Consider the following 26,218-nt stretch of genomic DNA (forward strand, 5'->3'; position numbering starts at 1 on the left):
AAGTTTCGTCTCGTCGAGCCGATCAATTTTCATATATAATTCGTCTCAATCTGAGATCGTATGAGGCCTGGAGAGACAAGTCAAGATCGGGCTATGTTTTCAGTCGGAAATCCGAGTGAAAAGTTTACCATCCGAGTGAAAGTTTACGGTCGAGTGAAAATTTCCCGGTCGAGTGAAAGTTTGCTGACCAGATGAACTTATTATTATCCAAGTGGAAATATAGTCATCCGAGTGAAAATATGATCATCCGAGTGAAATTGTCGTCCAGGTGAAAATATTCCGAGTGAAAAGATTACCATCGGGACGAAAACTTGCCGATTGAATAAGATAGTGCCTTCCGAGTAGAAATATAGTCATCCGAGTGGAAATATAGTCATTCGAGTGGAAATATAGTCATCCGAGTGAAAGATTGTATTCCGAGTGAAAAAGTCCAGTCGGACGATCCGAGTGAAAGTATCTAATATCCGAGTGGATGAGCTCAAGTCCGAGTGAAATTGAACATGTGCTCGAAAGTTTATCGAAATGACCTTGGATGAAGAAGTGTTCAATACAGAAGTTGTGCGTATCATCAAGACGGTAAACTTTGATTTTAGAGTCATCATCATCAGAGATAATATACAGCTTACAAATTCACTACGAGACTCGGATAATCCAGTCTACTGCAAGACCGAGTCCGACTGGAAGATAAAGATGACCTCGAAAAGTATTCAAGATGGCCTTATTTGAAAAAGTGATCAACATGAGAGTTGTTCGTATCATCGAGGCGCACAAGTTTGATATTTGGGCCGTCTCGATTGGACATCATATGCAAGCCCGGCGTCCCGCGCAAGAAGGAAGACAGAGTTTGGGTCAGATTCAGACTGAATCCGAGTTGGAATAGCATTAGGACTCTAGGACGTGAATTGATGTAATTTTTCTTGTAAGAAAAGCCTAGATGAATCCTTTGCTTGTACGGGAAGTCCAGCCGCCTCTTATATATGTTGGGGGTGATGGCCGATTGAACAACACACAATCGAACAAATCAATATACTACTTTTTCATCTACGTTTTATCTCTCCACCGTTTTTCTATCTCGTTCTTCGCTGTTCTTCGTGTTTGAGAGCTGCGAATCCCGAGGCTCTAGGGGCGAGCGAATCGACCTAGGGCAGCCCATAGCCGCCGCACTCCCTGACGGGGTCCCTCCCGGGGGTGTGGGGTTTTCGGGTCTGCAAAAGCGCCCGTCGACTGTCTTGCGTATCGCGCTGTCGGTCGGGTCTCCTTCGACGTGAGCTACGGTGCATCACCCCCGGCGTCGAGGGTACACGTGACGTGTTCGTGTGTCAACACTCACCTCATCTCATAGCACTTTTTCATGGAGCAGGGGTAAGCCAGTTAAAATAATGTTATCCTCCCATGTCCAGGCCAAGTGCACTCCAACTTAAACCACTGACCACTCAAGTTTCAAAACAGGATATGTTTTATCATGATACAAGGCTCTGAATTGGGGAAATTTTCGACAGGTGCATTTATTACCTGAATGTTTAACCGCAGGTGCAAATTAGTGCAAGTTTTCTATATATTACATGAGAGCTGCTCGATTTTGTAGTGCCTGCGCCTACAGAACCTATTCATATATATACATATATTTCAATCTATTCTTGGGTTTCTGCCGTTCTGGACTGCAGCTGCTGAATTCGGAACATGTTTGCAATTTAGAGAAGCTAATTGCAGGGCATTATCAACGAGAAAAACAACTTGTTTCATGATTCCTCGTCATAATAATAACAACGAATTCAGCTTCTATAGTTGTGCAATTTCATCGACTACAAACCCAAATTACAGACCAAAATATCACCCAATGCAGCAAATCAAATCAATCGACGAGTGAGATTTGTAAGAAGCTAGTACCTTAGTCGAACTCCATCTTGTCGGCACGCAGGGCCGTCACGGCGACGGGGCATGACGCCGCAGCAACGTCTCACCTTCGTGGGTAGTAGAAGTAGGACACTTCTGCATTACTATTTCCTACTCCTAACAAAGCAACAATTAGAAATTATATATAATGAGCAAATGATGTATTGAGATATGTATTTACCTTAATCTGATGATCCGTGTAGCTACTATTTTCATGACAACATGCAGGCAACACTAGGCGTACATGAGTTGAAACATAATTATTTTGTATACTGACTTGCATTGTGCTTGGTAATCTTGATTCTTGAAAGAAACTGAAATAAAGAAGAAGAAAAACTTGTGGTAAAGCCAAGACATGATGGTGAGACGGCATATGCTTGGACATATGGAAGTAAACTTTAAAACATAAATAAATAGATAAAATCTCCGGTCCTCAAGAACTGCTTGACGACATATTTGATATAATCATTTTTCCTGTTAGGATATAGTGCATGTCAAATGAAATTCAGAGCTCAAACCCTCCTAGTATCATAACCATGCATCTATGCTTCTTGCACTGATGTAGGAAATCCAGAAGAACAAATCAATAAGCATGCATCATTGGGGATGCAAGCAATACAAAAATCAATAAGCATGCATCATTGGGAATATAACTACAGAAAGCATGACAAAAATAGTCGGCGAATCATGTAAGATCTGAGATTTTGCCGTGTAGTGGAACTTGAGTGGAAACAGACACACACGCGTGAAGCAAAATCAACAACACGGTGAGGTTAATTTGAGAGATATAAAAGGGGATGGATGTAAGCGATTAGTTACCTGCTCATCGGCGAGGCCTTAATTAGGCCTGGAGTCTGGAGATGGAAGAAAGTCGGGGGCTTTGCCCCTGATCGATGCATCTAGGAAGACATGAGAGCCTCCTCCTCCTCCTCCTAATTCAGAGTAATTGACAAAAAACTACCACATTTCACGTATCCGTCCCACAGAACTACCACATTTTGAAAACTGACCAAAAACTTCAGATTAGTGATAATTTCATGACAAAAAACTACCACTTTCGTAAAATAGCTATTTTAGACGGTTTAAACACGTTTATGACAGGAGGGGCCCGTTTGTCAGGCTGACGTGGCGGAAATCACCAACTCGGTTTATTTTGACTGCCATGTTGACCGTTATGGCGGGTGGGGCCCATATGTCATTCTTCTTCTTCCTCCTCTTTCCCTCTCTGACATTTTAACAAACACTTCATGTGCATCATTCGAGCACGCATGTGGTCGGGCAGGGCGTCTCCGCTCCTCCGCCATCGCATCCACCCAGCCCGTTGCCGGAGTGGTCCGTCCATGCCAAAGACCTCCTCCTCCGCGCGAAAGAAGCCGGCTCCTGCGCCCTCAGGCCAGTGCTCGCCCGCGCCGCCCACGAGCACCTCCTGTCCTATGCTCCGCGCGCTCCTCCTCCTCGTCCTCTTCTCGACGGCCAGCGTCCACAACGCGTCCAGCTCCGGTGTCGCGCCCTGTCCGCTGCTGGACCCGGGGACGCCGCCGATGAACCTCGGGTGGAGCGTGCGGCTGCGCATCGCGCGCGGCATGGCGAGAGGCCTGGCATACCTCCACGACAAGAGCCTGCCGACCTGTCGCCGCCGCCGCCCGGAGCAGGAGGAGGGGCGAGCCCATTGGCCGGCGTCGGGCCTTCCTCCTCCGCCGAGGCGGCCGCGCATTACCGGGCACCGAGGCGGCGAAGACCACGACGAAGCCGAGCACCAAGTGGGACGTGTACTAGTTCGCCATGGTGCTGCTGGAGCTAGTGGCCGAGCGAGCGCTGACGAGCGTGGAGCTCTGCCAGTGGGCGGCGGGGGAGGACAAGGGGCAGCAGGCGTTCTTGCTGGCCGACGCGGCGCTGCGGGGGGAGATGGAGGGCAGGGAGGAGACGCTGGCGAGCTGCCTGAGGCTGGGGTTCGCGACCAGGCTCGCGGCGGCCAACGCCACGAGCTTGCAGACAAGGCGCGACGCGGTAGGGCGAGCTCTGCGTCCTCGACAGCGTGCCCATGCTCTGTTTCACCACGCGGGTACGGACACCAAGTGTTCGTTGAAATGCTTAAGGGAGAAAGAGGATGAGGAAGAAGAAGGTAGATGCTGACATGTGGGACCTACCTGTAATAACGGTTAATCTATTTGTTGAAATAAACGGAGTTAACTTTTCCGCCACGTCAGCTCTGACACGCGGGTCCCGCATGTCATAAACAGGTTTAAAATCATAAAAACGGTCATCAACTCAACCTGGTAGTTTTTTGTCACGAAATTATCACTAATCTGGAGTTTTTGGTCAGTTTTCAAAATGTGGTAGTTCTGTGGGACAGATACACAGAAATGTGGTAGTTTTTTGTCAATTACTCCCTAATTCACCCTGTCCAACACGGATAAAGGAGCGCTCCAGCAAATTGATTTTCCATGGGCGAAACTTGATTAACAAATCCTCTAGAGCATGGAACCCTGGATGACAACAGAAAAATCGTCAAATTTGGCTTGCCAACTTCAGATTGGGAATCCTCCCACCTTCCACATAGGCGATGGCCGCAAGTTGGCACCGCCGGCGATTTCTCCGGGTAGGACGCATCGCGTCGGTGGGTCGTCTCCAAGATCTGAGGCACATCGCAGAAGGGACTGGGGGATGGGGAGACGGTGGACGACCAAGGTCTGGTGCGCCACGAGGCAGAGGAGGCCAAGAGATCGACATCGATGGACAGAGGGAGAAGAAACAGGATGCGGCGGACCTGGACTGATTCCTCCCTCCCGGTTACACACAGTTTTGGGACTGGGAGTAATAAAACCCTGACGTAGGTGAATAGGCTGCACGTCAAGAAAAATAATATAATGCGTTGTACAGCGGTATTCCTAACCCACCAGGTTCAAATTCTGGTGCTCGCATTATTCCTGGATTTATTTCAGGATTTCCGGCGATGCCCTTTTAATTGGAGGAGACGTTTCCGTCGACGACGAGGCGCCTACGGTGGCTTCTCAATAAAAAATATAATGAGGATAAACTTTTTTTTGAGGGTTGGGATGAACTATTTAAATATTGTACCAGATGACAGAAAAAAAATATGAAAGCCAATATAGAAAATATATTGAAAACGAAAAAGGAAAGAAAATGTTCATGGAAGCTTTTCAAAACTGCAGTTGGTGAGATATACCTCTGTCACTTTTCATGTGATATTCTTAGAGCATCTACAACAAGACATAGCAAACACTGACCCTCAAATGTCCGTGGACGTGTCCGGGCGCGTTCGCGGACACTGACCGGGGCAACCCTCAAAATCTATTCTCTGCATCTACATATCTCACAGTTTGAATCTTAAAACCATCCAAAAGAATGATCTACAACGAAAACCTACAGTATCCTACTTGTTCTCGTCGAAAATGTTCATGATCTCCGTGCCGGGCTCCGGGTACATGGGTGGCAGCCGCAACTCCCCCTCCTAATCTGGCTCCTTCGCGTCGGTCTCCGCCTCCTCCTCCACCTCCAGTTCGATGAAAAGCGTGTCGGTCTCCGCCCTTGCTGTTGAATGAAGCGCCGATTCCCCTCCACGGCGGCCTCATCTTGGATCGACTCTAAGATGGCGGTCTACTCCACCATCTCCGCGGCTTTGGGCGGCCTTGTACTCTGCCATGGCATCCTCGATGGCTAAGCCCACCACCGGCTCCTGCTCCGCCCCCTTCATGGGCTCCGGCTGCAGGTTACTGCTTCCCCTCATATTCCTCCTCCTTCGGCCCCGATAAGTCTGGAGGCAGGCCGCCTGCGATGTGGGCGGCACACCTCGCCGGATCTCCTCCAACATTTGGAATCGCCACTCTGGATCATGGCATATTGGTCTTCTTCTGCTGGGCCATGGCGGAGGCGGACGGCGAGGGAAGAGGGAGGCCGAGAGGGATAGAAGTGGAAGGTCTCGGGCTGGCGGCGGGTGGCTCGGGTGAAACGCTCGGGCGGGCAGCTCGTTCACTAACAAAGGACCGGTCTCTTTTCTTTTTTTTGAGAAAATGGCTGTAGATGCTCTTTAGGTGTTTTGTGCTGCCGGGCCGGAGGACATGCACGCACGCACCACAAAGGCCGCAAACCCCCAACAAAAAAAGCCCAGAAGCCCAAGCCGGCCGCTCGTGTTCATTCCCCACAAAACAAAATCAACCGATCCGATCCCTCCATAAACCCTAACCCCTCTCCCCTCCTCCTCCCCTCCCCCGCGGCGGCGCCATGACGCTCCTCGCCGCCATCACCAGCTCCTCTCCGGCCGCCGCCGCCAACCACCCCGTCGTCCTCACCCCGGGCGCGCCACCACCTTCCGCGACCACCGCCCTCCCCGCCCCAATCGACCCCGCCGACTGGGCCCTCGCCCCGGCCGACCCGGCCCTCGCCACCGCGGCCTCCTTCCTCGCCGTCTCCCTCTCCGCCGACGCGCTCACCGCCCCGCGCTTCCGCGCGCTGCTCGGCTCCTTCCTCACCACCCTCTCCCGCTCCCTCGCCCTCCCGGCCCCGCCCGCCAAGCTCCTGCCCGCCGTCCGCGCCGCGGCCCCCTACCTCCCGGCCACGCTCGCCCCGCTCCTCGCCTCCAGCGCCGCCCGCCTCGCCGAGTACGACGTGCTGCTCGCCCTGACGGAGACCCGCGCGCTCCCGCACCCGCCGCAGGGCCTCCTCGCGGCCCTCGACGCTGCCGCCCGCCCCGACCTCCTCTGCGCCGTGCTCCGCCAGGCCGCCGACCTCCGCTCGGCCGAGCTCCTCGCCGCGCTCCGCTGCTTCCTCTGCCCGGCCTCCGACCGGGCCTACGACGCCATGGTCGCCGTCAAGACCCGCTGGAAGGAGGCGGCCTTGGCCGTCGCCAACATGGCCGTCGACGAGCTCCGCACGGGCGCCCAGGTCACGAGGCGTGCTGCGATCCTGCTCATGATGGGCCACGACGGGTTCACCTCCCCGGAGGTGTGCCTGCACTACCTCTTTGCGTCGAGGAACGTTGAGGACCCGCTGGTCCTCGCCGCGGCCGTGTCCGAGCTGGACGGCGGGGAGGTGGCCAGCCTGCTGAGGTACCTCGCCAAGTGGGTGGGGAAGTACTCCAGGTTCCCGGAGGCCCAGCCTTGCCCCGAGGCGGTGGAAATCCACAAGCTCGAGCAGTGCGACAGCGTGCCGTCGCTTGTGGCGGTCGCCAGGGCGATGGGCCTGGTGCTGGACCAGCATTTCTCCCACATCGTGCTGAATGCGGAGCTGCGGCAGGACCTGTTGGCCGCGGGGGTGATGGCGAAAGAGCTGGCTGCCGAGGCTGAAGCTTCGGGTCCAATCCTCGACTTGCTTCGCCGTATGCCGCAGGCTGTGTGAGAGATTAAACTGTCTGTTTACTTTTGGCACTACTAGTTCTGATGATTCTGGTGTCTGAGAATTTTGGTTGCAGTGATGAGTTATGTGCTCTAGCAAATCGTTGCCATAATTCTGAATTGTAGTTCCTTCTGTTGGCATTTTACATCGTGTGTATCACTATCAGTTAAAAGATGAATATGTGAAAGCAGTACTTTTCATATCCAAACTCCAAATACTATGTCTTTTCAGTTTGTTGATAATTTGGAGGTTCCACTCTAACCATTCCAGGTGAAAATACTGAACATTCAGTGACGGCAATGTCGTTGAATACAAGTATTCCATGCTTATACTCTGCGTACCATCTTCTAAATTACGCCAATGGAAGCATTTTTTGAATTATACGTACCATCTTCTAAACTACGCGAAGAAATATGTATACTGTATAAACATTTCAGAAAATGTTGCAGAACGTCATGTTCTCCGTACATTGTTTTTGGAATGCATGCTTATTATTTTAAATGTTACAAGCATCTTTTTGGGAATGCTATCAAAAAATTTAAAAAATTATGGTAACAATTTTTCCCCAATGCGTTGTTTTTGTTTAAAAAATCACAGTTTTGCAAACTTTTAAATACATTTCAGTTTTGTAATATATGTATTTAGAATATTTTTGAAAATATGAAGAGAAGAAGAAAAAAACAGATAAGAAAACAGAGAAGGGAAACTAATTATGGACGATAGACAGCTCCTCCCATATTGCGGCCGTGCTAAATATTGCGCCCGTTTACTGATAAATGTTTCTATCGAAAAATGAAAATCGCCGCGTGGGCCAAAATTGTGGGCCGAAATCTATCTCGGTCTCTCTCTCTTCTCCTTAAAAAAGAAAAAACTTTTGCTCAAAAAAAGAAAAAAACTCATCTTGCGATGGCAGGGGCCGGCGGCGACCTTCTACTGACGGCGATGGCTGGCTGACTCTGTGACGCAGCTCCCCCACGACGTCGCTGCTCCATATCCCAGTGACGAGAGTGCTTTCGGCCGCTTCTCCCAGCTGGCCGCCACAGCTCCGGCGGCACGACTGCGTCCGGCCGCTGCTCCCGGCGGCTGCTTCGGCTACGTCGACGCAGAGCATGAGCCAAACCCCATCGCCAGGCAAGCTCCTCTGTCAAACTCTGCCTCTCTTCTGTTTTTGGGGCAATGCGCAATGTATGGATTAGTATTGATGGATGATGAGTTGATGACTAATGAATTGACGATGCATGGAATGGATTGGTATGGTTGGATGAATGGGAAACTGCAGCGAAATCTGAATCGAGCCCTGAATATTTCTTTGCTTCATTTGTGGTCTTTGTCTGAATCTTCTGTGAACTCAACTACCTTGCATGCTGTATTCAGACTTCAGAGTTGGATTGGTGTTGCTGCTGACCACTTTCCACGGCCCGGCCAGATGACAGATGCAAACCTGGTAATTGAGTACAATAGTCAACACCACCTGTCTAGATTGATCACCCAACCATGTTTATGTGCTGATATGCTGCTGCATGTTGCTCGGATGCTTGCCTTGCACGGATTTAACAGATGGGCCAATTATTCACACACAGAGCCAGGCGATTGCAACAACCAGCACAGATAGTTGCTGCTTTTTCATTTTTTTCATAAGTACAACAAACAGACACACAAGTTCAGATAATACATAGTCACACTCATAAGTACAGCAAACACTCTCAAATGCATAGCAAGCAAGCACTCATTAAAGCAACACACACAAATGCAGCCTGCTGGATTGACACACATAGCCGTTGCAGTCGCAAACCACACACAGGCGCACGCATCGGCCAGGTCAGTGTATGCAGGCACCGACCTGTCCATCTCTTATTTGAAAGCCACAATATAACACAAGGTGAGAGCCACCATAAGCTCCCACAACAGGCATAGGCAACAATGCCACACAATATCAATCCAAGCAAAGCAAACAAGCAAACCAAGCACTCATTCAGCAGCAGAAGCAGGAGCACCCATCCATCGTTTTGATGTAGCGACGGAAGAAATTGACACAGCAGCGCAGAGTTCACCTAGGCGATGTGGGAGACGGCGAAACAAAATGGTGAGTAACCGAATGCAATTGAACCAGGAACTAGTACAATTGTACAAAGATGGACTCAGTTGTAATATGCACATAGCGTACCTCAGAACAGAGACCCTGGGCAGCTTCTCCTTGTAGTAGCGCGAGTGGACCGGCGTTCCGAAGTGGTCGGGGCGGTGGTCGTTGTCCCACTCCAGAGCGTCCCACGCGTCCTTCTCGATCTCGACCGCCGGCTTCTTCTCGCCCTGGCCACGGGCGCCCACGGATGGAAGCCGGTGCAGGTTCCAGCACCCTCTGATCTTGATACTCTCGAGCGCGGGCGCCACCATCTTGACCTCGCATATCTTCTGAAGCTTCGGGAGGTCGTGCAGGTGGATGGCGGTCAGCTTCGGAAATCTTACACTGAGGGTGGTTACTTCCTCTGGGTAATCCATGTTTAGCTCGAAGACATGCACGAGGTCGCCACAGTGGATGATGTGGAGGGTCTTCAAGCTGGGGAAGGACAAGCCGTACAGCGGGACCACAAACTGGAGTCTAGGGCAGGAGCGCAGGTGGAGGTGCTGTAAATTTGGAAAGGTATTGGTGGTGTGGGAAAAGAAACCCTTGTATGAAGCTTTACCCCAAATCCAGCGGGCTGTTAGGAGATCCGACGCCCAGAAGGTCTGCAGTACATTCAATCCAGTCGATGCCGAAGGGAAGACGACATCCAACTCGGGGCACCTCTCCACGCAGCACCACCTAAGGGCAAACTGATAAAACTCATAAAGAGCAATGTTACGTATCGATGCGTCGTGCACATGCAGTGATTCGGCACTAGTTCCCACCAAATAACCTAGATCTCCTAGCAGTTCGTTCTCCACATAGCAGCTCCCTTTAGCAATCTCTATATGATGGTCCCGCTTTGTAGTCGTCGGAGCTTGCGGGAAATCCTGCATCGGGGGATTGCCAACCATGCCAAGGACATCACTATACGGGCCTGCTGGAATAAGCTGTTGCAAACTCTCTTGATCACTTGGGCTGGTTGCTTCAAATTGAACAACTTCAGTGTGCACAGCCGAGGAGGTGACATGGATATTACAAGAAACATCCTTCATTATGCCTTTTTGTACATAAGGCAACAAGAGACCCTTCACAGAGCGAGTAAGCCTCGCATCCGCGGCAACAACATGCAATTCGAACTTGAAGCGTTTGGCCCTGTTGATGGATGGCCGAGAACACACTGTTCCAACTCGGGTGTCTATGCACAATAACTCCAATTCTTGTTTTATCTCAGAGCCACTCTCATGCAATGGAATTATTGCACGAAGTCGCGTGCATCCTATTAGAAATACTCTCTTGAGCTTCGGGACTTGCACCACCATAGTATTCAAGTCAAATATCTTGATTGCAATTCCAGAGAGGTCCAATTCCACAAGGTTGGGTAACCAACACAAAAACAGGTTCTTCAATTGTGTGCAGCCTGCTAAGGAGATCTCAGACACTCTAATATCCATCTTAAAGTCTTCAATTGTGGACGGGCGAAATTGTTCCGGAGGTAGCGCAACAGTTTGTGTCCATTGAGAAGCTGGCCCATGTCCATTAAAGCTAAAGGATTCAAGGGAGGAAGGAAGCCCGCCAACGCTTTCCAGTCCATTGCAACCATCAAGTACAAGCAACTGAAGGCTACTTGCCTTCGATATGCTTGCTGGAAGAATTTGCATGTCACTGTTCCCTGACAAGTCAAGTATTTTCATACTTGTCTTATCTACAAAAGAGTTACCAAAATCCTCTGATGGCTTCCCCTTATATATTGGTTTGGTTATCCGTAGCCTCTGGAGGTTAGGTAGTCGACCTTGTAGGTCACCTATGTACTGCTGACTCCAGACTCCCTCTATATTTAGCTCTATGATGTTAGTCATGAGATCCATCTTTTCTTCACATAAGATTTCATTCCATTCTGTGTAACGTAGGTCCAACACCGATACGCTACATAAATATGTCCACTCTGCATTATCCTCTCCTTCACCTGATTTACTATTTGTACAATGGTCCAATCCAAGGAATCTTAGCCTCTGACACTTATGGAAAGGGGGTGATGCAAAATCGAAGGCACAACAACTGAGAATTAGCACACCAAGCTTGTTGGCACATTCAAACAAGCCATCTGGTAAACATCGTTGTTGACTAGAACTTTCAAATGCCAAGAAGAAAGATGATGTCTCTACAGGTATAGTTCGCAAGCCCTGTATTTCCATATTGCTTTGTTCTTTGCGCATCAATATAGTTCGCAAATCAATTTTGCTTGATGTGATTGATATCCAACGGTATGGACCTTCTTCGTAGACATAGTCATCTGTAGCTACCCAAAAAAGAGTCTCCAAATCTCCCATGAACTCTTCAAGCACACCATCAGGCAAAGAGGAATCACACACCCAATTTATCTCTCTATGCAACAAATTACTAATATCCATTTCCCTGTCCCCTTGTATGATTGCATCACATATCCAAAAGTTGGAAGCATGACCAACCCAATTATATTCAGTGACAGTGTGGAAATTATAATGCAGGAATAACTCATAGAGACAACAATCTGCAACCATTGCTGGGTCGATTTCTGGCACAAATGGATTGCGAGCAACTATGGCAACAGCTTGTTGATACAACAGTCGCAGAAACTCCGCCCATGAAAATTCTTTGATTGAATGATAGAAATGAGAGAAAGCATGAGTATATCTTAGCTTGTCTGCTACCTTTGAATGGATGTGATTCATGGTCATGCATCTTCTGCTAAAGGTCCATATTATTATATTGTTGTCAAATATTGCAAGAGGAATGCCAAAGGTGCTTATGTCAACCTCTTCATCACTTCCATTAAGAAAAATCATCATCAACTTGGCGCCCCTCAGGGTTTGATTAATCACTTTCCCGACACTGTGTATCTCATTCCTTGAGCTTTCATCAACTTTGTTAAAATCATCCTCTTCATCCTGCTTATCTAGAATGGCCATCACTGAGTGGTCAAGTTGCAGTTCCTCTGCAATTGACCTCTGCACTGCTCTTCTATTTTTCCACTGAGAGCAATCTATATAAATTATTCTGTCAAAGCATAGTTCTGGAGTGGTTCTCCTAGATGGGAGCACTTCTGCTATGGATCTAAGAATGGCGGACGCCCCGAATCCATCCCAACCATCAATATAGATGACCTTCAAGTTGTTCTCGAATCGAATAAACTGAAATATTTCCTCTCTGGCGCCATCAACATCCTTTGACCAAATGGGCTGGTAAGACATGTTAATAAGTTAGAACACCTTTGCTAGCTGCACCGCTAATATAATGTATACTACCATTAGTGCATATCTGGACAAAGAAATTGCAGTTTGAGCACTCATTTGAATCACAATAATTAGTACTGTTTAGGTACAGTTATGAAAATCTAATGATTATTATCAGTTTGTTAATGCTGGTCCACCGGATCAAGGGCTGAATGATTTGCTTCTTTTTGAGAACAATCTTTATTTATTTTCTCGTTGTTTTTGTCCAGTTAGCTTTGTAGCCGCACAGGGTGGTCTACATGCTTGCACCGTCAAGGAGATTAATGCCACTGCATCACAGATAGCTAGATGTTCCTTCATCTATGAAGGACAGGATACGAATATCGAGGCGCATAGCCTTGCTAAACATACTCTAGGCCTTTCTTTAAGACGCCATGTGTGGCTTCTTGATCCTCCTGAATTAAATCGTATCCCTATGAACTTGTCAAATGATCAATAAAGATGAGAATGTTTAGAGTAAAAAAACTTCTTTGCCAAGTACTAGAAACACTCAACAAAGTCTTTAGCAAGTGCTGCACTCGGCGAACCACATCCGACATACACCCTTTAGGCAAGGCAAGCTTTGTCGAGTGTTTTCCGTCACGCACTCGGCGAAGAGTTTGCGAGTGTTTCTTTTTCTTTGGGTACTCGGCCAAGGTTTGTATTCGATAAATATCAATTCAGTTTTGGGGGACAGAGACAGCGGACATCAGACGGTTTGCTGAGTGTAACAGGAACAAAAAATAATGTCACTTTCGGCACTCAATCCGATTCGCGCTGTCAAGGGAGCCACTGCTCGGGAAGAAGAGGCCGTCGCTGCTCATGAAGAGGAGACCATCTCCATGGACACTCGGGAAGAGGAGCCGGCCTCAATGTAGTCAATGTAGTCGCGTGCGTGCGTGAGGTGAGCCTGGTCTCCGGGCTTAGTGCCGCCGGTGACGCGCGAATGTTAGAAGGGAGAGAGGGATTGGTGGAATTGTTTGAAGTATTGCTTGAGTCTCGTGGGCATATATATAGGAGTACATGATCTACTTGAAGTACAAGGCAAGCCAGAATATTTCCTAGTCTAATCTATGTTTCCTAATACAATCACGTTACTCAACATCCTCCCACAGTCACAACGGTAGCGACGCAGACGGTGAGATCGGAGAAGAATCTGAAGGCAAGCCGACGGACACCCCCCATAGTCGTAACGGCCGACGCATCGCGGAGTCGTGGCTGGAGTGGAAACCGACGAGGTTGCTCAAGCAGGCGGTAGCCCTTTGTGCCATTTGTCGATGTAGCCGAGAGCGTGGGTGGTGGAGCCGTGGTTGAGGTAGCTGTGCGAAGAATGCCATGGTCGATGTCGAGTCGGGGTAGCCGGTGTCGAGGAAGTCGCCGTGGAGCAACGGGCGCAAGGGGGCGCCGAGTTAGCATGGGCGCAGTGGTGTCGAAGTAGGGGTGCGCCGGAAAGAAAATGTTGTTGACAACGCGTCGCGGCGGGGTTGCCAATCCCGGGGACACATCGTAGACGAAGGTACGCGTCGGTGTTGCTAGCACCGGGCATGCGTAGACGGATGCAGACGAAGTTAACGAAGCGCCGCACTAGGCTTGCCAGGCCCGGGGACACGTCATGGACGAAGGCACGCGGCGGTGTTGCCAGCACCAGGCATGCGTAGACTGGGACCTACACGAGCTGTACGCCATGTCGAAGAAGTCGGAGAGGCCAGCAGAGAAAGACTTGACGACGGTTGCGGCGCTAATCGGCGTCGGGCCAATGTCACCCGCGGTTGTCGGAGTAGATGAAGCGGTCGGGGTAGATGACGGCGACACCGGCGATGGGCTGGTGCTGGATGAAGACGAAGGGGGTGGACGGGCGGCGGCGGCGGCCAAAGAAGAGCGGCGGCGGCGGCCTGACGGTGGCGGCGGCTAGGTTAGGAGTGCGGCGGCGGTGCTCGAAGTAGGCGAAGAACCCTGACAGCGTGACGAAGACCGGCGCGGACGGTGGCGTTGCCGCGCCAAGGGAGACGATGCGGCGCATACCACGGGAGGTCGACGCGTGGTGACGGCGGAGTGGACCGCGGGTCGCGGCGCTACGGCCCAAAGGGGCGACGCAGCGGCGGCAGACGGGTCGGGGCAACGGCGGGGACCGCGGGCCGCGACGCTGCGGCCTGAAGGGGCGACGCAACGGCGGTTCACGAGTTGGTGCAGCCGCGGGGACGACCTCGGGGCGGCGGCGGGGACAGCGTATCGCGACACTACGGCCCGAAGGGGCGACGCAGCGGCGACGCACGAGTCGATGCAGCCGCGAGGAGAACCACAGGGCGGCGGCGCTGCGGCCCGACGGGGCGACGCAGCGGCAGCCCGATGCTCGATCAGTGCAGAGGCGCGCTGAACTCAGGGACGATCTTCACGGGACCTGCGGAGGCGCGCGTAACGGGCCAGGTCGGTGGCGCGGCGTAGATGAGGCGGATCGTGGCGGCGAGCGGGTGATCAATCCGATCGCGCGCGAGGTCGGGGACGCTGCTCGGTGGAGGCGTGGTGGCGGCGGAGTCCGAGCTGAAGCCGGCGACGACGGACGGCGTGGGACGTCGTGCGGACGAGCTTGTCAGCACCGGCACCCGGGCTGCCAAAGCAACGCCGGCGCCCGGGCAGCGATGCACGAGCGACCAACGGAGCAGCGGCGCCCGAGTTGAGGCAGCCGCCGAGCCTGACGCAACTGTCCCGACACAGCCGAGGACGAGGCCGACGAGGTAGACCGCCGGGCTGCCGTGCAGACGCGGCGGAGGCGGGTGATGTGGATCGATGGGCAGGCCAGCGCGCGAGCGACGGCTATGATTGGCCGTCGCATGGCGCGAGGCCGCCGGGGCAGGGCGATGCAGGTGTCCCGGTCGGAGCAGGGCGGTGACGGCCGGCGCAGGGCAAGGGGCGGACCGACGCGCGAACGGCGGCTGGCCCTAACGGGCCGCCTCGGTGCGCGTGGCCGCCGGGTCGGAGGAGAGGCCGGCTGGTCGCGCCGGGGTCAAAGTAGAGGCGCTCGGGGTCGACGGCAGCGGTGGGCGACGCAAACCGATTAAGAATAGATCGAAAAACCAAAAAAAAAACCGCGCGATCAAGATGATCGGCGGGAGAGAGAAAACCCCGGAGCAAGGCTCGGGGAAAAGACTCTCTAGGGCAGCCGGTCAACACGACAGGCGGACGAACCCTAGATACAGGCGGCGCGGCCCAGGTGGCGGTCATGAAGGCCGACCGCCCCGGGCGCGGCGCGTAGGTGCGGAAGCGGCGGCGACTAGGGTTTAGGATCGGCTTGCGATAGATACCATGTTAGAAGGGAGAGAGGGATTGATGGAATTGTCCGATGTATTGCTTGAGCCTCGTGAACATATATATAAAAGTACATGATCTATTTGGAATACAAGGCAAGCCAGAATATTTTTCAGTCTAATCTATATTTTCTAATACAATCACGTTACTCAACAGCGAGGCTGTTTGGCAGGGCGCCGCTGATGGTGAAGGAGGTGCCGGGGAGGTGCTCGGCGGGGCTGTGCTGCTGGTTGGTGAGGGACGTCGGCAGGAATGCTCTTTCCGACTCTCGGGACTGCTTGGTCTCGAGTGCTCGCACCAACCAGCTGTGTGCTGCCGGCATTGGTTGCGTTGCTGCTGCTGGAGCTGCTCTCCAACAGTCCGGGAGGCAGATGAGCGTTGCTGCCGGATCCGGGAGCCTCTCTCCCAACCAATCAGAGAGAGACGGCTGCACGGCTTACCACGTCATCGATCTGCGTCACTTCCTTCCAACCAATCAGGATGAATCATGTGTGTCGCATGTTTTTCTCTAGGTTGCTTTGCAAGTTCATTTCAGAAAACACTGACAAACACTTTGCCGAGTATTTTGTATTTTTATTTATTATCTTTCATTTTTTTGTATTTTCTTTCTTTTCCTTTTTCCTTTATTTCTTTATCTTAATTATAACCGTTAAATGCATAATCTAGTTAATGACTTAAATATCATATAAATGAAGATGAAGATCTGCCAAATTTTGACCAATGTCTATATATTGAGATCATATAATGACACCATGCTAGGTTTCATGTTTTTCAGACTTCGTCTTTATTTTTTTGGAATTAAAAAACCAATGACCTCCATGTTCAGGGTCAAGTCTTGGCAACTGGATGTTAGGAATTCGTTTTGTTTTCTTGGATAAATTTAAACATGGATTCAAGAACACAAATGGGATTTTTCAATTCAATTTTGCCAACTTATTCACGCACTTGCAGTTTAATTTTGAATTATATTCACCAAATGACTTAAATATAGCAAACAAACCTCGAAAAATTCCAAAACAAATTCATGGAATAGTGATGGTATATGTTAAGCATGTAAAACTTTCAAGGTCAAATAATAAAGCAACCGATACTTCGCCTACAAACACGACCCGTTCCCTCTCGAAACCACTATTTTTCCTCGTGGATGCTCTGGATTCCTAGAAGTATACGTCAATTTTTTTGCAAAAAATTCTCAATTTTTTTACTGTGGCCTCTATGGATCATGTAATAACACCATGCCTAGTTTCATGTTTTTCAGACTTCGTTTGTATTTTCTAGGAAATAAAAACCGATAAGCTCCATGTTCGGGGTTGAGTCGATCTTGGCACCCGTATATTTGGAATTCAATTTCTCTTATTGGATAAGGCCTAAACATGGACTCAAAACACAAGTGGTATTTTGCAACCCAACTTTGCGAACTTTTTGATTCACTTGTTAAAATTTGAATTTTATTCACTAAATGTCTAGAAATGTAATAAATGACCCAAATATAGCAAATGAACCCTAAAAATGCTAAATTTTGACATGGAACATGTGATGGTGTATGTTAAGGACAGAAAAAGTTTCAAAGTCAAATGATGAAGCAACCGACACTTTGCCTTCAAACCTGACCAGTCCCTTCTTGAAACCACAATTTTTCCTCGTAGATGTTTCGATTTATGAGCAGTGCACGTCAGAACTTTTGTGAAACATTCTCTAATCTTTACTATAGCCTCTACGGATAATATAATAACACCATAGTAGGTTTCATGTTTTCAAGACTTCATTTACATTTTATAGAATTAAAAACCAGTAAGCTCCATTTCCGGGACGGGTACGGGCATCATGATGTTCGGAATTCCTTTTATTTTCTTGGATAAGGTCTAAATATAGACTCATTAACACAAGGTTTATTTTCCAACCGATTCTTACAAAAAAATTCATGTTACACAAACAAAAAATAATAAATAGAAGATAATAAAAGAAAAGAAAGGATAATAATAATAATAATAATAAATGAAAGAAATATACAAAAAGAAAGAAATAAGAAAAATTAAAAGAAAAGAAAGAAAATAAAAAAATATTTGCTGGGTGCTTTTTTTGGACACTGCGCAAAGTTTTTTTTTTTGCAGTGTAACACTAGGCAACCTTGAGTTTATCTAGTGTCAGATATTTGCTGAGTGTATTTTCGGAAGCACTCAGCAAAGGCTATGTTTTTTGAGTGCTCGTCAATAAACACTCGGCAAACACTTATAGTGTATTATAAGTCTTTATTAGGAGTTGTGTTAGTGGCCGAGTGATTTGGCCAAGTTCTTTAGAAATGCAGAAAGTGCATGGGCGAGCAGTCGTATGCATGCGCGTATGGTTAATTAGCCGCATGTAGTTTTCTTTAGTGAATAGGCTGTTAATTAGTAGTCCGAGTCAAGTAGATCATGGAGAGGTTCCAGGAGGCGTTGCGTGGCTTTGGACGTGGTTGGTCTGGCTACTGAAACTTAAATAGCACATAAGTCTTGGACTGAATAAATTCAAATTATATGTTTCCTGTTGTTGAGCTTAGGGACATGATGCTTGATACCACATTCTCCCTTTATGCTTATAGACAGGCTTGTAAACATCGCTGATACATCTATATTGTTATCATCTCAATATTTTGTTTTACCTTACTTCCTAGTTGTGTCGTGTCAGTGAATAGTGATATATATGTAGTTGTGGACATGTGAGAAAAATAAATAAGTTATTGTAGTGCTTGCATTAATCTTTGTATTGACCTTTCTTATTGAGCCGGTGGAAGACAAGAAAATCTTTCGGCATTGAATGGTTTGTTATTGCGCATTTACATGAACTTTTGAACATTTTCTCTACCACATGGAAGTGATGTGGGAGTGGAAGCATGTAAGTTGGTTGAATTAGTTCATTAATAGGAGGTATTAGTTTGTGAGTTTTTTCTTAGAAGCGTTCATAATATTATGTCATTGATTCATAAATTTCAACAGGCCTTTCTACAATGTGCTTATCATACACTAATTTTACAGATGTCGCCATCTATGGGTTCTTGATTCTACAATATTCAGAGGAGCTTCCTCCGTCAGCATAGGTGGTGGGAAAGGTGATTTGACCAGTTGCTATTGTAAAGTATTGTTATATGTTTACATGCCTCAAATGTGGTCTAAGGATGAATTTCATAGAGTCTGACATTTAATACATTTACGTTCAATTGAAAGATTGGTTAGTGGTACATACTGTAATCTATACAGACTTATCATTTTTCTAATAGATACCTATCTTTCTTTGTTTTAGGACCAACGGGGAGGGGATTTGATGGCTAGGAAGTCCAAATCTTGCTTTCTTTTAGGGGAAGAAATAAAGAAAAAAAATGTTTGTAGTGTGGTAAATGGTGCATCAAGTATTTGATCTGGAAATTGGTACTTTGAGTACATTTGTTTCTTGGATTTGTTTTTTAAAATCTCCAGATGACATATGTGGCAATTAGCTTTCATTGTCAGCTTCTTATGATATTCCTAAAACCTAGGATGTAAACTTGATTGTGAGTTCACAGTTTGAGCTGCTGCATCTAGATTTAGAATTGCAAATCAATCTGTCTGATGGGAATCTAAGAATAGCTTTCAGACTTCAAACATAGAGACTAATATGTCACTTCGTATTATTGCTTTTTTTACCTGTTGTAGTACACAATATAGCCATACCAATTTCAGAAATTATTCATTTGCCACAGAAGCTTATATTTTCTTATTTCACTAATTAACTAAGTATGAAGTAAAAAGGTGATGTTGGTTCCTGGAGGGTGGAGCCCTAATATGTTCTTTCATCTCCTAGTGAGTTTTGTTAGTTCTGCATGTAACATGACAGAGCTATTATTACGTGTTGTTTCTTCATTACCATGGATTAATCGTGACTCTTGGTTTCCTATGCTAAAAGCGATCAAAACATATGTATGCCTTGATCTGTATTGTTTTTTGCGCAGATGCATTGATCTCTATTGATGTGTTGTGTGAGGAAATTCGTTGCTATTGGCCCACAGTGGTCCTTAGTTCTTGTGCTAGCAGCAAATTAATTGATGTTACATATATTAAGAGGAAGATTATTTGCATGCTTTGGTTTTAATCGTACTTTTTCAATATACTACATTCAGGCCTTGCTGTGTATTGTTACGCCTTCTTCCCTTCAAGTTAGTGGGCCATTGGTTTTCCTATGTTGGGATTTGTGACAGTTTTTGCCCGGTTTTCTGTTAATTAATCTTGTGCCTCCGTTTTTTATTTAAAAAAACTAGGACTTGGCTGATGCATTGCTTGACTCGGCACATTTTTCCGCTCCTTGTGCAGTTCTATGGTAATAGCTAGTTTCATCTTTATTTTGATTTTATGTTGACACTTAATTAATTTCATCATAAACAGAACAAAAAGAACCACCCTTCCCAAGGAAGTGCATTCTGGGGCCCTCTTTCCTACTGAGCCAAACGGCAAAGCGAGCTATATTGAGCATCACTAAACGTATCTAGTCCTTTAGCAGAGAGATTTGACATGCCTACTACTCTACTATATATAGTTGTGTGTTAGCGTGCCATGGACATTTTGACAATCTCATGACCAAGAATTAATGTCCCTTACAATTTCAGTGAGAACGCCAGTGCATGCATGTACTACTTTGTGAACTTAAAATGAACAAGAGAATTCTTACCAGCTCATCTTCCGCGTCCATCGAAGAGTAAGAGAGAAAACCAGCAGAAAATTTAAGCAATCTTAAACTGATGAGGACTCATAATGAATATATTAATTCCCCTGTCAGAGACGAGGAGAGGAAAGCCGCAGCAGATCCGATCAGTCTAACCCATATATACCGCCTGCATACACAATTAACAGCATCATGTCACGTTTGTTAACCAGCGGTGGTGGAGTAACAATGGAACATGCGAATGAAGGTTTAATATGGCACAAGTTTGACCTTGGTAGCAGACAAGAGCGGCTTGACAAAACGGAAGGGAAGAACTTCTCACCGCTAATGCAACCCTAATTGACCAAAGGAATGCGAGAGCCGGTCGAGAAGGAGTAGGAACAGATTGGCTCCTGCTATTTTGTAACTAAAGAGTGCACGAATGACTAGTGGCTAAATAGAGGAGGGGTCCTTTGCTTGTGGTTGCAAGCCATGTTTTCTCTTTGCCAAAGCATGCATGAAGCGACGCATGCATGTATGCTGCTGCTTTTTGTTTCTGCTTTTTCTTTTGGAAAGACGATTGCGATGCTGATACTCTTGCCGGTTTGGTTATGATGATTGCGATGACATCGGACACGTCCTCGTCATTCCATGGTAAAAGACGCCGGAGTGCCGTTTGACTCTGGCTCCGGCAATTCATTGCTCATTCTAATCATCTGTCTCCATCTCCGCATATGTCCCATTGCTGTCGTCTTTTTCTTTTTTTTTAGAAACACAAAGCTACAACGTAGATGTACATAGGCATGTCTATATCAGGGCAGGCCCTAGGCCATGGCGGGCTGGCACTGTGCTTAGGTGCTACTATCTCGGTCCTGGTTTACTAGTCTTTCTCATATTTTGATCATAATTTTAACTAACAAAATAATATGAGTTATACGTAGGAAAAAATAACTCAAATGATAAGTGTCACATGTCAGGTGCGTGGCACTCCGGTCCTGACGTTTTTCGATGGCAACTTCAGTCACGTAAGGATGGCAAATTCCAATGGTACAAGGCAAGTTTCAATAAACTGAAACACGAAAGGTGTCATGCTTGCCGGTTTTGGTTTCCATGCTACAGCAAAGTGCAGAAGTCCCTTTCTCCTTTGCTCCATGGTAAAATATAGGACACATCCCGTCATTCCTTACTCATTCCATGGTAGTAAAAGAGGCCGGAGTGTTGTTTGACTCTGGCCCCGGCAATTCCTTGCTCATTCTAATCATCGGTCTCCGTCTTCGTCTCCGCATATGTCCCATTGCTTTCGTCTTTTTCTTTCCTTTAGATTAGAAACACAAAGGTACAACGTAGATGTACATAGGCATGTCTACATCAGGGCAGGCCCTAGGCCATGGCGGGCTGGCACTGTGCTTATGTGCTACTACCTCCGTCCCGCTTTACTAGTCTTTCACATATTTTGACCATAATTTTAACTAACAAAATAATGTGAGTTATACATAGGGAAAATAACTCAAATGATAAGTGTCATACGTCAGGTGCGTGGCACTTCGGCCCTGGCGTTTTTTTACCGCAATTTCAGTCACGCAAGAATGGCAAATTCCAGTGGCACAAGGCAAATTTCTGTTAAAAATAAATTGAAGCACAAAAGGTGTCATGCTTGCCAACTAAAGTTGCCATCCTCGCGTAACTAAATTTGCCATCAAAAACGTTTGAAGTTGCCATGTGCTCATACCTGACGTTCGGCACTGATGAGAGTCCAAAAATAATGCCATTGGAAACTACATTCAAATACGAATCCAACAATACAATTTTTATGGCATGCGTTAATGTTTTGTTTGCTAGTCAAAATATGACGAGAACTAATAAACTCAGACGGAGTTAATACTAACTAGTGTGTACTTTGAATATATAGCATTACTCCAATAAAGGATGCTGGAGTACCCGCCTTTTGGGTCTCGTCGAGGGCAAAGAATGCCTCCGAGCTGATGCATTATGTAATAATTTAAAATTGTGGACCGATGAAATTTTGTGTTTTAATGTGAGACAATTTTTATTTGAAATTGTGTGGCTGAAGTGTGCGGCTGTACCATTGCTGTCGCGTGACCGTTGGCCGTTTTTACATCGAGCCCTGCTCCAGTGCTCCCCCCTAACCTAATTTCGGAGGGGTATTTTTGTCCCCGCGAATTTGTTTTTTTCCTGGCCCGCCGCAGCCCAGATCCAAGCCCTATCTAGCCCTGTATAACCCAGACCGTATACGTACAGTACCCTGGTCCGAAAAAAAACATCACACGACCCCACGTCCACGTAAGACCTGTCGAATCCAATCATTCACGCGAGCAGCTCCATCAATCTCGCGAGCATTGACGCAGCTCCATAAGTCATGTAGTAGATCTCCACCGGCGGCTATCTCGTCGCCGGTGATCTCGTCAGACAGCGGGCGCGACAACGTCGTGAATCTCCAACGATCACGCACAGGTACCGCATCCCGCGTCCCCCCTCTAGTCTCGCTCGCGGCAATATCGAACGAACTGCCGCCGCGCCAGTGGCAGTGGTTAACCTAGCGGAGCGGGTAACCTAGCTACCCGGCGGCGCATGCGATCGTGGATCTTGTTCCGGAGTGCTGCTCCTCGTGATCTGGGTTCACGTAGCGTCGGTTGCCGTCGGCTGTGCACACCACCAGTATCGTTATTTGATGTGGCGGCTAACCTAGGTATCCGTCGGCAGAGGTAATCACAGATCTATCTAGGTTTTGAGATCGTGCAGTTCCTCGCGATTGAAAGTGTTAAAGACGGGTGCCGTGGCCATCTTCCTTGATAAGTTTGGCAGATCTGAACGACCTCGGTTGCGGTTGTTTACATAACATATGTGATCGTGTGCTATGTGTTTTATATTTCATCATTGATAATGTTTGGACATGTGATGATACATAATATTGGTTGTAGGAAATGGCGAACGAGGAGTTAACTGATATCATGGTAGACATGGAGTTTGGAGAACTGATGAAAGACTGGATAGAAGATTGGTCAGATGATGAAAATTCAGATCGTGAAGATCGGTCAGAGAATGGGAACGAATGGGACGATCTTAACGTTAGTGGCATTGTCATGTTGTAATTTTTTGGTGGCATCCGACAACATTAAATCTTTGTGTCAAAAATTTATAGATCGATGAGCTTGATGATGATCAGGAAAACAACTCGGAGCTCTCGAATGAAGATTACATTAGTCAGGTACGTAAGTGAAAATTTTTGTTGGCATGCAAATTGAATTTCTTCTGGAATATTATATGATAAGTAATTATGTATTTGTGTTGTATTTTTCAGTTCATTTCCGAATGTCATAATGCGTACGACTATTACGGTGAATCCGACGCGGAGACAGGCCTTAACGACGAATCATTAGATGCACCTGGTTCTGGGGAGTCCGAGTCGTCGGTTATCATGAGTGAGGTATGTGTGTAATCAATGTTCTATGGAAGTAAGTAATTGTAAACCATAGAAATCTGTTTTCATGGCTGTGGTTTGATTGTGTAGGTGACACAAGATGATGGTGCAAAGAATATCCAAGATACTGCCAGTGCAGATGATAAGAGGGATATGTTCATGCAGATAATGGAAATGACCTTTACGTCTCAGGGTGCTGCGTATGATTTCTACAACAGCTATGCTAGAGATAATGGTTTCAGCATTAGAAAGAATAAGGTCAGGTATAGCAAAACAGAGTCATGTCATATGCGTTATAGGCGGTTTGTTTGTTCAAGACAAGGGAAACGTGATAGCAAGTTGCTAACCGAGGAAGGACACAGCCGTAGGCTCAGAGCCGAGACACGCTGCTTTTGCGAAGCGCACCTGACCGTCAAGCTTGACCAAAAGCGTGGGGTTTGGTATGTTGAAATTTTTGAGGACAAGCATAGCCATATGTTGGCAGGACCGGACGAGGTACCTTTTCTTTGGTCCCACAAAAAAATTAAAGAGTACCAGAAGCATGAGATAATGTCCATGGGAGCTGCAGGGATTAGAATTCACGACATGATGGATTGCTTCATCAGCAAGCATGTATGGTACGCCAGTGCTGGTTTTACCAGGCATGAAATATACAACCTTTGCGCCAAGGAGAAGAGGAAGCTGCTTTCAAAAGGTGATGCTGCCACAGCCATAGGCATCATGGCCAGTAGGAAACAGAGGGATCCTAGCTTCTTTTTTGAGTACAGGCTAGATAAGGAAGGACATTTGAATAGGATGTTCTGGTGCGACTCCCAGTCTCGTCATGACTATGAGGACTTTGGCGACGTGCTTGTATTTGACAACACGTACAAGATGAACCTCTATGGTATGCCATTCATACATTTTGTTGGTCTTAACAATCACCGTAAGACCACTATTTTTGGTTGTGCCATAGTTTCGGACGAGACCGAGGAGACATACGTGTGGCTTCTGCAGACTTTTTTGAGGTCCATGTGTCGAAAGATGCCTAAGAGTGTTATCACAGACGCCGACGCTGCGATGATCAAGGCAATTCGCGAAGTCTTGCCAGACGTCTGGCACCGTATATGTACGTGGCACATAGAGAAAAATATGAAGATTCACCTCAGTCACAAGTCCTTGAAGGAGTTCCGAACTCTTCTGTACAACAGCACGTCCACGGCAACGTTTGAGGAGAGATGGCACGCATTTTCCAAAAAATGGCAGTCGAAAAAAACTGTAACATGGTTGAGGCGGATGTATAAGAAGAGGAGACTGTGGGCCGCGGCATATCTAACAGAGGGGTTTTGGCTTGGCATGAAAAGCAATCAGCGGAGTGAAAGCCTGAACTCATGCCTTCACCTCCACCTAGACGGTGAAACGACCCTGGTGGATATGATTTTGCACTATGAGAACGCCGTTGTGCGTATCCACGAAAACGAGGCACGAGATGACTGCACGGCGTCACAGAGTTTATCGGTGCTAGTTACTAGCTCGAGGGAACTTGAGATAGCTGCTTCTCACGTCTTCACTCCAGCAAACTTCTATATGTTGCATGATGATCTTAGAAAAATTGACGGCATGGAGATTGTAGAAATTAAGCTGGGAGACGGATCACGGCAGTACATCGTGGCCTGGAAGAATAACCGGAAGCGCCATTTTTGGGTGGAGTATACACCAGTAAATTCCGCAGAAACTATAAGGTGCAGCTGCAGAAGAATGATTCGAAAGGTGTTGGGGAACGCAGTAATTTCAAAAAAATTCCTATGCACACGCAAGATCATGGTGACGCATAGCAACGAGAGGGGAGAGTGTTGTCTACGTACCCTCGTAGACCGCAACGGAAGCATTGATGCAACGTAGAGGAAGTAGTCGTACGTCTTCCTGATCCGACCGATCCAAGCACCGTTACTCCGGCACCTCCGAGTTCTTAGCACACGTACAGCTCGATGACGCTCCCCGGGCTCCGATCCAGCAAAGCTTCGGGGATGAGTTCCGTCAGCACAACGGCGTGGTGACAATGATGATGTTCTACCGACGCAGAGCTTCGCCTAAGCACTACAACGATATGATCGAGGTGGAATATGGTGGCAGGGGGCACCGCACACGACTAAGGAACGATAACGTGGATCAACTTGTGTGTCTAGAGGTGCCCCCTACCCCCGTATATAAAGGATCCAAGGGGAGGGGGTGCGGCCGGCCCTAGGAGGCGCG

At 47.7% G+C, this 26,218-nt stretch overlaps 2 protein-coding genes across 2 annotated transcripts; one reads left to right on the top strand and one right to left on the bottom strand.

The window, feature by feature from the left end:
• The first annotated feature begins 6,095 nt into the window (after nucleotides 1-6,095).
• Nucleotides 6,096-7,445, top strand: LOC123057476 (uncharacterized). Its single transcript, XM_044480434.1, has one exon. The coding sequence runs from the start codon at nucleotides 6,136-6,138 to the stop codon at nucleotides 7,246-7,248; it is 1,113 nt and encodes a 370-aa protein (XP_044336369.1). The 5' UTR covers nucleotides 6,096-6,135; the 3' UTR covers nucleotides 7,249-7,445.
• A 1,414-nt stretch (nucleotides 7,446-8,859) lies between these two features.
• On the bottom strand, nucleotides 8,860-21,100 carry LOC123059775 (uncharacterized). The gene is made up of 4 exons (XM_044482258.1): nucleotides 20,839-21,100; nucleotides 20,575-20,737; nucleotides 9,410-12,564; nucleotides 8,860-9,296 (listed from the first exon to the last, which is right to left on the bottom strand). The coding sequence occupies exons 2-4, from the start codon at nucleotides 20,593-20,595 to the stop codon at nucleotides 9,293-9,295; spliced, it is 3,180 nt and encodes a 1,059-aa protein (XP_044338193.1). The 5' UTR covers nucleotides 20,596-20,737; nucleotides 20,839-21,100; the 3' UTR covers nucleotides 8,860-9,292.
• Nucleotides 21,101-26,218: the final 5,118 nt, after the last annotated feature.

Source organism: Triticum aestivum, chromosome 3A, assembly GCF_018294505.1.
Source record: "Triticum aestivum cultivar Chinese Spring chromosome 3A, IWGSC CS RefSeq v2.1, whole genome shotgun sequence".
Taxonomy (NCBI): domain Eukaryota; kingdom Viridiplantae; phylum Streptophyta; class Magnoliopsida; order Poales; family Poaceae; genus Triticum; species Triticum aestivum.